We start from the raw sequence: 12161 nt of genomic DNA on the forward strand, positions 1-12161 counted from the left end.
TGTTGAACTTTGAGTAATAGCTCTGAAATAACCCAGAGACCACGTGTCTGTTCTTCCCTCACCCTCCCCACCCTGCTTTTCTCTCTGGTGACTGACAGCGGAGGACACGTGCGGTGGCACCCTGAGGGGCTCCAGCGGGCTCATCTCCAGCTTCGATTTCCCCAGCGGTGAGTCTCCTGGCGCTGGCGGAGGTGGAGGTGCTGGAGGCCTGGGCAGCAGTGGGGAGTGTAAGTGGACCATCCTGGCAGATCCGGGGGACACCATCTCCCTGGTTTTCACTGAATTTCAGATGGAGGAGAAGTCGGATTATCTGGAAGTAGAGGGATCTGAACCGGCAACAATCTGGTGAGTCGAGCTGTGAGTGGGAGTGCTTAATCATGCAGTTGTTAGTTTAGGAGTTTTACTGTGACAGCAGCTGTGTATGTGTTATATTGTGTTGACAAGGTGTTAAAGGGACAGTTCACCCCTAATTCAAAAACATATATTTGCCTCTTACCTGTAGTGCTGTTTATCAACCTAGACTGTTTTGGTGTGAGTTGCCGAGTGTTAGAGATATTCAGCCATAGAGATGTCTCCCTTCTCTTGAATACAGCCACTATTCCAAAAAGTTAAGACTGCTGTGTAAAACGTTGATGAAAACAGAATGCCATGATTACCAAATCTTTTTTGACCTATATTAAATTGAATACAGTACAGAGACGAGATATTTGATGTTCAAACTTTTTTTGTAAATATACACTTATTCTTAATTTGATTACTGCAACACGTCCAAAAGTTGAAACAAACTTCCTTGATATATGACTGAAGTTGCTTAACAGTTTCAGGGTCTCTGTTGTTGCATCTTGTGCTTCATAATGTGCCACACATGTTCAATGGGGGGCAGCCCTGGACTGCAGGCAGGTCAGTTGAGCTCTGGAATAAGCAGGACGTACCTGAAAAAGTCGTCATCTGAATGGCAGCATATGTTGCTCCAAAACCTGTATGTACCTTTCAGCATTCATTGTGCATTTACAGATGTGGAAGTTACCCATGATGCCATGGGCACTAACACTCCCCCGTACCACCATAGATGCTGGCTTTGAACTTTTTGTTGGTAACAATCTGGATGGTCCTCTTCATCTTTAGCCTGGAGGACACAGTGTCCATGATTTCCAATAACAGTTAAAAATGTGGACTTGTCAGAACACAGTACACTTTCCCACATTGTGTCAGTTGATCTCAGCTGAGCTCAGGCCCAGGGAAGTCGGAGGCATTTCTGGATGGTGTTGATATATGGCTTTTATTTTTAACGGAGGAGTCTTAATTTGCATTTGTAGATGCAGCGACAAACTGTGTTTACCAATGATGAATTTCCAAAGAATTTCCAAAGTGTTTCCCAGCCCATGTAGTAATATGCTGTAAACAGTCATATCTGTTTTTAATGCAGTTTAGCCTGAGGAATCGAACGTCACAGGCAGTCAGTGTTGGTTTTCAGTCTTGCCCCCTTATGTGCAGAGATTTCTGCAGATTCTCAGAATTTTTTGATGATATTATGGATTGCAGATGCTGAAATCCCTAAATTCTTTATGTCTGTGATGATTCTCAGTCATCCATGTCATGGTAATCTTAAGTGCTATATCGTAGGCAACTGCACTTGCTTGAGTCTCCTTGAAGACGGTGCGCCTCTCATCCAAGAGGCTTCTTCAGTTCCTTTCAGAACTGAAGAAGCCTCTTGGATGAGAGGCAAAACGTCTTCAAGAAACTCAAGCAAGTCCCTAAATTCGTTGCAATTATGTGTTGAGAAACATTGTTCCTAAACTGTTGGCTTATTAGTCACAGCAGTTTTTCACACAGTAGTGAACCTCGCACTGTCCTTCCTTGTGAACAGCTGAGCCTTTTGAAAATGCCCAATTTCATACTCAATTTTGATACTATCACCTGCACTGTAAACCCCAATCCATCCATGACACAACATTTTAATGTAAAGTCTACACAAATGCCCTGGATTGTTAAAATTACATAAAAACTTTATGTTCACTTGACACAAAAATTCATCCCATTTGAGGCTGACATAATTTTTTATGTCAAGTCAACAATTTTTGAGTTTTGAGTTAATTTGACTAAAATGTATAAAGCTGATTTTGCCTAATTAGTTTAAGGCCATTAAACAACACTATCATTGTGGGCTTAACATATTATGGCGTGATGGGGCTAAATGGCTGGAGATTCCCAGCATGCTGTTCGACAGTGTGTTGAAGGCCATAAGCTGAAGAAAACTGTCTTTAAATGTGTTTTAATTACTCGCGTTACCCATTATGCAGTGATTAATGCTTATGTAATTCACAGTGGTTCTAATGGGTTACAGTTCATGTTGTGGTAAAAGACATTTTGCACCATGAGTGAAATCGTATACACAGTGACCTCCCGCCTGTGTGGAGATCTAAGTGTCTACCATAAAGTTGTGCTGAGGTGAAATAAAGAGCACTTCCTGGTTCAGCATTCATCTTTTTGCCTTATTGCTGCAATCAAGAAACCTAAGATCACCACAATATATTTTTATAGTTCAATGAAATAAAAGAATGTTGTAAAATGTGTACTCAATGTTTTTGTGTTCATGTGACATAAAATTAAATGGTCAAACAGCAACAAAAAAGCTATGTTGAACTGACATAAAATTCCTCTCAGACAAGGGTCATGTGACACGTTTATTTTTGTGTCGGGTGTACTCAAAACTTTTATGTTGCCGTATTGTTCTGAACTAAAAAGTTTTGAGTTTTAGTTAAGCTGTTACCTAAAAAAATTGTAAGTCGAGTGAGTGTTGTGGTTCACAGTGTGGTAACAGTTAACTGATTTACCTGTGGAATATTCCAGACAGGTATTTTTTGAGCATTCCACCACTTTCTTAGTGTTTTGTTGCCCCTGTCCCAACTTAATTGGAACTTGTTGCGGGCATCAAATTCAGAATAAGCATATATATGCAAAAACAACTAAGTTTATCAGGTAGAGTATTAAATATCTTGTATTTGTGTTTCATTCAATTGTACTCAGTTATTTAAGTTTTACACAGCATCCCAACTTTTATGAAAATGTGGTCGTATAATGGATCTAGATGGTACTCAGCTTTGGGTGCTAAAAGCACAAAAAAAAAAAGACTCAGCAATGTCTCTTTCCAGAAATCATGACATTTTTACAAGATTTATGTCGAAACTATTTTCTTTTTATTGAACTACACCCTACCAAATGTATCACCACGCAAAAGAAGGCATGCTATCTAGTTCAATTATATTTGAGGGAAGGCGGACATCTCTGCGACTGATAACTCCAATACTTGGCAACTCACACCAAAACAATCTACACTGATAAATAGCACTACAGGTAAGAGGAAAGAATGTTTGTTTTTTTTTTTTTTTTAGTTTGGAGTGAACTCATCTTTAAGAGAAAGGTGAGATGCGTGAAATTAAGTATAGTTTCCATAAGCTGTGTTGACTAATGTATCACTTGAGGAGAGATAGGGTGAATTCTCCTCCCCCAAAAAAGGAGTTTTTGTGCTGTTGTAAAACTGTTGAATTATGGCCTGTATTCTGCTTGAAAACATTGCTGCCAAAGCAAATGTAGGCCAGAAACTAAGTTTTGAAATACAGAAATGCTAGCAGTATTATCACAGTTTTGATTGACAAGTTCAAGTTCGGGTAAAGTAAGTAGTGAAATCATTTTTGTTCTGGTAGCACATATAATGTTTCAGTGGAATTGACAAGCCCACAGCTGCACTCCCAAACTCAGACCAATTTGAATATTCTAAAGAAATCCCTCAAAAATGTAAACATGTGGAAAGAAATGTAAGAAATGCAAAGAGAGATCCCTCCATCACATTAATGGCTGGGGTTGCAATAAAGACCTGTTTGTGTGTTGAAAAAAGACAGTAACAAAAAGAACATGTAGTAGAAGTTAGTATAATAAACCATAAACAATCTGATTATAATCCAATAATAAGATTACATTCAGTTCAATAATATAGTATATTTACCTATCTGAATATTTTTCGTGTCCTGTAGAGCAGGGTCTTTGTCATCGGGTAATTCTGACTTATTTAATATCTCCGTTCATAATGTCCATTGAAAATAATTCCCCCTGAGAATAAGTAACCCTAACACTGTGTACTAACAGCAAGTGAGCATTACTCTCTGTCCACACTAAATCTTTTACTTATATGCACTTCTGTACTCATGAGCAGCCTGGAGACATAACCACTGGAGAGATGAGTATCTCCCTACATTAGCATTTTTTTAAACAGAAAACACATGTTTTACATTGTGATATTTACTGGAAATAACATACAATATAGCCAGCAGCAAGTTGGTTGTAATTGTTATTTAGAGTTTTGTGATTAAATGAGGAAGAACTGTATAAGTAATGCTTAATTTCTGCTTCACGACTCAGCTGTTCTTTGTCCAGCTTTGAAAACGAGCGATAGGAATAAATAGGAACAGGCATCCAACAGAAGTTCAGCTTAAAACAGCGTACCACGCAACATTGTGTTGCTCGCAGCTAGTTAGAACATTCCACTAGAACACCATGCAGTCAAACTGATTTTGTTGCTGATGCTTGCTGGTGAACATGAACATAGACTGACATAATATTTAGCATTTCTTTTTAAATAAAAATTAATTATAATGCGTGTGAGTCTATTCAACCAACACAGATATTTGTGCGCAACATTGAAATCATAAAAGCCACGTAGACCAGCATCAGTTTTTTCAAACAGAACCCTGCTGGACTACTGTATATTCATGCACTGCAAAAACAAAAGGTTATGGGCTGTCATAGAGAGAATAAACACATTTTAAATCTAGATTTACAGATCACAAGAAATCCTGCAACTGTATCGACAAGATTATTCCAAAGAGAGGTGGTGGCTTGGTAAGACGAGGCTGTATTGCCTCAGGATTTTGTCTTAGTTCTTGGGATAACGAGGAGGCCTGCTTGCTATGATCTTGAAGCATGTAAAAGAACAAAGGTTTACTGTGTATGGTTGAGCATGACCATGTAATATTTTATAAGAACAGCACTTGAAAATCAGCCGCATGTATTCAAATCTTAAGGGAAAAGGCCAGCTGACTGGCATACAAATGTACCTTTAATGAATTTCCATGGGCAGTTGTGTGCAGAAAATGTTTTAAATATGCCCTGTGGTTCTGATTGAATTAAACCAATTCTCAGAGAGGGCACATGATTTCCTGTTTCATAATTCAAATTAAAGTGCCCATGAATTACAAATCTTCGACAGAGTTTTGTTTAAAAAGCAGCCCTCAGACACTTTGGTTTATGGCTTTCTGCAAGGGCTTAATGTAGAAGTCACTCCCAACTGAAACAAGGAAATATGAAATGGGTTTGACCTCCAACCTTGAGGCTAAGGTTATCCATCTCCTCCACGTCCTGAGTGAATGGGAGCATTTGCCAGGTTTATGTGATCCTGCCGGGCATTAATTATAATTGGCTGAAAGAAGCTCTAATCAATCACTGAGCTACAAGCTTTGTTGTCCCTGAGAGTTGTCATCCGCAGTCAGAGGGAGAGAGGGAGGCAGACACTGTGTCAGTGAGAGACAGAGAGAGTCAAAAGGAGAGGTGCTCTGAGCGTGGTGATGACTGCTAAGTATTGTATGTTGACGTAGCTCAAGAGAGTTTGACAGGGAGCTGATATGGGATGACACTGATGTGTTTTGACAGACCATCAGGTAACCCTCTTCTCTTAGGTAAAGCTCCAAAATTAACTCTTTCACTGACAGAAATGCCTCACAGAGCCCCAGTGATATGCTTCGTGTTGTCTTGTGTCTCCTATTTTCAGGATTAAAGAACAATGGCTCTAACTCGTTAATAATTTACGTACATTTTTTGCTTTCGATTTTATTAATGAATACTCTGGTTATTAAAATATGTTCACATGCTGAGGAGACAGTTGTTGTGTAGTGGAAGCTTTCAACAATGACAAAAACAAATGTCTTTCAAACAATTTAAAGGACAATGTACTGCAGTTTTAACAGATAAGAAAGCAAACAGACTTCTGCACACATCTCAGGTTCACATTAAACTCAGGGATGAATAACAAGATATACTAGGCAGGTTACTTCCTTGCAGCTTCAAAATAAAAGCATCCATAAATGTAACTCATTTAAAAACAATGTTTGTTTGTTTTTTCACCTACCAAAGTAGTAATGATTTGTTTCTATTAGCAGGTTTCTTATGGTGTGTTTTAACATTTGTCTTATAACATTTAAAACAACATGTGAATTACAAATAAATTGCATGAATAAGGGGTGGGGGAAGATATTGATACAGCATAGTCTCTAATATTTGGCATGGTGATATTGTATCAATACATGGACATCAGGGATTGACTTTGTTTTATTATATAAATTGTTAATATTGCAAATACAAATTCAACTTTTGGAAGCCTCCTAGAACAATAAAACTTTTAGTCCACTATATACATTTGACATTTGACATTATAAATGAGATGAACAGACTGGAAACTTTATCTGATTAGATAAAACAGATGATAGCAATGTTTTCCTTTGAGGATATAATTTGCAGTTGAAAAAAGGTAATAAATGCCAGTATATCATGATATATGTTATTGCAATATACGGCATATTACAGAATGTTTAAAATCGCAATGATATTGGATTGTGACCTAAGTACTGTGATAAAATCATATTGTGGGGCCTCTGGTGATTCCTACCCACATGAATTGGTTACATTAAAACAAAATAAATCATATAGAAAATGACTAAGAAATGTGGAAATGTCTCTCGTACCTTTTTAAAATCAAGGGCATCTAACATACAATACATACAGATGATGCTCTCTTTATCTCCATCTACAGCAGGGTTTCTTATACTTTTCTATTACCTTATGTCAAGGTCCCAGCCATTAAGAAAGATGTCAGGTAAATTGAAGTAAACCATACTTTTTCCTGTGACCCTGTCTGCTATCAGGTGATACTTTAATGAAGCACAACCTTGAAGAGTGAACTGGCATCTTATGCGATTTTTTTTTTTTTTTCTTGCTGTCCAGTGTCCAAGGAGAGGATTGAAAAGACACATATTGTGTTTGTTTATCAGGCAAAGAACTTTAACAAGCAGTGCCTTTTATTTGTGGCAGTTGTTACTTATGCGTGTGTTGAGCGGTCACCATGCATCACTTGAATGCTTTGAAACTCAAAGATGATGTTATTGTATGTCGCTAAATGTCAGAGGCTGTCAGGCCACGTTCTCGTTTTAAGCCCCACAATCCGAGTGGGACTCAGTGAGCTTGAGTGCAGCGGGGCCAGAATTTTAGAGAGATGGCTTCAGCTTGGCCAGGTAAACAAACAGACAAGCAAACAAACACGATTCAGAGCGAGCAATTCTCGCATGCCCATAAAATTCATAGCTCTCGCTCCCTCTCTTTTTATGAGTGTCTCTGACTGTGTACAAGGCCATTGGACAGCTAAACTTTCAAGCATCCTAACATATAGCACCAGCTGCAGGCAGAGACAAGCAAACTGTCAATTTACCCTTGAGGTTTAGAGCTGCTTAACGATGATTGACAGCCCAGAACCTCAAAGTCAGACAGATTTAACACCTCCTCTTAGCCTTTTTCAGGCAAATGGCTTTAAAATGTGACCCAACTTAACTTGTTATCCTCGCTCAACCTGTGGTATTACAGATTGTTATCAAATGATAACACAAGTAAAAACATGAATGCAGACTTTGATCTCTGAAAAAGTCCATTCATTTTGGTACTAGAGAATAGGAATTGCAAAATAATTCGCAAGGCAGTTAATAATTAATGAGATCGACACACATGTTCCACATATATTTAATTATTGGAGCTATGTAAATATGTAATTAATGTTGTCAAACGTAATCATTGTTATAAAATGGAAAATGCAGTAACATTTTGAACTGCCGAATTTCACCAGCCAATTTCCTTGAAGTAGCTGATAGATGACGACTAATACTAAAAAACAATTTTTTTTAGCTGAAAGTACACAAAGTCCAAGACTATAGGGCAAGAAATATGTTTTGCTGACACCTCTTAGCAGCTTTTATCCTTTTATCAATTGAAGATTTCTATCAGATCTCTGCAAATGAGTTTATTGATCCCGTTGTCGTCACGCTGGGGAAGGTTTATATGAGGCTACACATCAATCACTGTGAAAATAGACAAAAAAAAAATCTCTGTTTCCTTTGACAAAAGCCAATGGTGGAGTTTGGCTCGACCAAGGAAAAACAGTTCTTTGTTATTCTTCTGACCTTTAATATGATTGTACAGCCCCTGTTCACAAAGGGCAAAAACAACAAGCTGTAGATTACACGTCACTCATTATTTCAAATATGGACACAGAACATAAAACCTGAAAGGCTATGCGGATATTAAATACACTTTTTTGCTTATGTACTATAAAATTTGACCAGAACATGTTCTGTTTTTTTTTCTCTCTTGCTTTTCTCCCCATACACACCTGAGTTTTTCACCTTCCTATCATTCGGTTTCTTTGGAGATTTTTCTAATCATGTACTCTGCATGTTGTAAACATACTGACAGAGCTGAGACTTTAGAATAGATTGCTATTTTGTCTTGCAATCTGGCAATATTTACTTGGTTCACTGAATATGAACAATCCTATTCCAACAGAGTGGCTAAATGGTTGTCAGAGGAAGATTACAATATTCAAAGCAGGTTGAGAGCAAGAGGTGCCCTGCAGCTAAATTACCAACTTTGGTTAAATTACCATGTGTATTAGATTCAATTTCTTTTTCCTGGGATTTATTATTGATCTTCCCAGGCAAAATATAACTCATCAAAATGTCTCCGAAAGCTATCCTCTACTGCAGACAGACTGCGAAAAATGCAATAGCCCTTTTTAAACGGAGATTCTGTAGTATTGCCGTGAAAAAGAGCAGCCATTATGCCAGCTTTGCTTTTTTACACTGAACCAAACAAGGCCAGCATAATGCTGCCCCAAGTGTGTGATTTTTAGATAGCATGCCAGCATTGCGAAAGCAAAAGAGGCGTGACATGTAACACATCAGCTTCAGCTTCTAGATTGTGTTTGCGTGAAGTCCTGACATGCCTGCTGTCCCTTTTACAGAGACGTCGATTTGGATCTTTGACTCCCTCCAGGGCCAGCTTAGCGGCGGAGCAACAGTACCCCCCACTCCATGTCCATACCTTTTATACAGAACAGTGAGGTACAATAACAGCCCAACAGTACCGCCTTGAACATGCTGTGATAAAGGAGCTAGAGTTTAATTGAAGGAATGTGAATTGACAACTGACCCAGGTATTTCACCATGGCCACTGGGTATACCGTGACAGGCTCACTGTTCTCAGAAGTCAATCTACTGGCAGACGGGCACCAAACTGTATAAATACATCTCCTGAACAGTCTCTGATGAGGGAGTAACTTGAGGAGGGAGAGCAACGGCTTCTTATCACTTAGAATATTCTTACAATTATTCCCTCTTGTCAGATTTTATAGAATATATGTGGGAGGAAAATCTGGCCCTATCTCTTTTGACAAATTTGAATTGATCGCTCATTATCTGGGGTGCACTTATGTATAACCCACCTCTCTGTGAAACTAAGTAGAGACACCAGAGATTTCAACTTCGCTCTGGCCTCAAGGCCACATTTAGCCACAGTACCTGCACATTGGGACTCGTTACGTTGGTATTTTGATGAGATTGCCATGCTCCCTTCAACCCCTCTTCCCATCAAATCAGGCCCATTTTACACAGAGAACTTTATGAGAATTCACTAATGTGCATCACAAACCTATGTCAGAATCAGTCCTTGAGACGCCCCAAACCAATGATATGAAGAATGCTAAAACTTGGACGAAACCACGCGCATAAAAACACTGCACTTATGCCAAGAAGTAATCTCTGAAAAGCCATATTGCATATCTATGAAGGAACAAATAGACAGCCTGAGTGAGTCTGCAGAGATAGAACGGCAATGCATTATGTGAGGAATCCATTTTTCCAATTGGACTTTCTCATCTCTTGTCACTCAGTATGCACTAGAAGAGATACAATAAGAAAACAGTTGACAGCACTCACTTGTTCTTATCTGTCGTAAGGACACTAGGCAGCCCACTTCCCACAAGTAATTTATTTGTTTTCATAATGGTTACATTGACGAGTACCAGTGACGAGCGTAGAAGTTCTTTGAAGTCACCCTGAGTGATTTTGCATAACCTATTGCTGTTAAAATTTTGATCACAGTCTGGACACATCATCTCGAGGAACAGTTCATCAAAGAGAGCATGAGCAAATGTTGGCATGCAAGACAGCAGTTTCTTGGATTACATCGGATGCTGACAATATGATTCGTGTCACAGTACAGAGGTTATGATTTGATATATAGTGATACTGTAAACAAGAGGATCTATCAGTGCTAGCAGTGCGTTCTTTATGGCTGCCTGTTTCATAGGCCTGTGTTCTTTGTGTTTATGCTAGCAATATGTTGTTACGTTAGAGTGAATGAGTCAATAGCTGAAGATATAATACAACACTGAAGGAACCAGTTGGAGGGTTTAAACATGAACTACTGCCACAGATCTTTGAATGTAAAGTATTAATTAAAAGTGTATCGTGTTTCTGAGAATTGATACAATATGACAAAACTTAATATCAAGAAACTAGTATTTATCGATATTTTCTTACACCCCTAGTGCTGTAAGTTTTCCCCAGCTTGTGATCACATTTGTGTTCAGTTGGGCATCTGCTCTCACTGAGAGCACAGCGTCTGAAGGGAGTGTATTTCCTGTGTGCAAACTAGGTGTCCCCAAAATGGTATTACAGTACAATTCATATTGTTTTTACTCTTTACTCACATTGCTTTATGTAGCAGGGTTTTTTTTTTGCAACCAGACCTGACTGTTATTGTATAAATTAATAGAATGGTTTGCTGCACATAGATACAAGTGCACTCATTGGATTAAGTGCTCTGTAAGGTGTCATTAAGCCTTTATTTACTGTCGATGGCAGATCATGTTTCTCCTCCTCTGCCATACTCTGCCATAGTGCCAACAGTACATTCACCTCCGCTGGTCTTAAATTTGTAACATCACTCCTGTTCTGCCCGGAGCATCCATGCAACTTGTGGATGGGTACAGCTTTATTGTCACAATCCATTTTCTTTTAGACTTCTAGCAGAAATGTTGTGATAATTTGCAGCTTCCACTACAGGAAACATGGAGGCAGTTTCTTCTAAATAGTTCAGCTACCTGAAGGGCACTCTTTTTCATTCTGCCTGTATATTGGTGTCATTAGCATTTTATCAATGATGCAATGAGAGAAAAGGTCAGCTTTTGTGTGAAAATCAATTACCTTTTAACTTTTCTCCAGGAGCTACCATCATCTCCCCGCGTAATGGATAATTTGGATTAAAAATGTCACTATTTAAGAATTGCATTTAGTTTTCTGATTAGTCAAAAATAAAACATGCAACAGCCTATAATCTGTCTGACAGATGTATTTTTTTTCTCTGAAGTAATACAGTTAAAATTTAAACAGCAGGAACCGGTGGTGTAATCACAATAAGGTGGAATCAAATGTCAAGTAGACTTACTAATGTATTTCTTATATCTGGAATGGCCACCAAGGGAAAAAGTCACCCTCTCTCCTTTGTTGTTGCTCATCACTCTCTTTCTGTCTCTTTTTCTTTCTCTCACTGCCACTTTCATTTCTCTCCTTTTGATTTTGTCTGTCTGCCCCTTCGGTGGCTCTGCAGTAAATGCCAAAGAAATTACATGGAAAAACAAACCTTAAACACGACTACACACACCTTTTACACACACAATAAAGCAGACATGGACGAGTGTGGGCACATACACACAAACAAAATAACAAGTTAACACATTGTGTTTTCATCCACTGAGCCAATTTGGGAATACAGGGCTCAACTGCACCATGCTCTCTTTCAGCCTGTCCCAAGCCTCTGTTTAATAGCTACTGTAGAATGGCATTGTGTGCTATTGACTGTGGTACGACAGGGTGTGGTTCAGGGATTGCAAAGCAATAGAAGAGAGCCAGAGCTGGTCAGGCAGACAAATGAGAAGGCCCCTGGCAGCTTTAAATCTCTACAATTATAGTGGGTCCCTGATGCTGCGGCCATACGCTGAGTAAAACTTC

At 38.7% G+C, this 12161-nt stretch overlaps 1 protein-coding gene across 1 annotated transcript in view; it reads left to right on the plus strand.

Annotated features, from left to right (window-relative positions):
• The window catches only part of LOC126391996 (CUB and sushi domain-containing protein 3-like), a 259847-nt gene that overhangs the window by 71206 nt on the left and 176480 nt on the right, over positions 1–12161 (plus strand). The window contains exon 5 of the mRNA XM_050047075.1: positions 99–345. Coding sequence (XP_049903032.1) covers positions 99–345 — 247 coding nt within the window. The remainder of the gene's footprint in view (positions 1–98; positions 346–12161) is intronic.

This window comes from Epinephelus moara, chromosome 6 (assembly GCF_006386435.1).
Source record: "Epinephelus moara isolate mb chromosome 6, YSFRI_EMoa_1.0, whole genome shotgun sequence".
NCBI lineage: Eukaryota > Metazoa > Chordata > Actinopteri > Perciformes > Serranidae > Epinephelus > Epinephelus moara.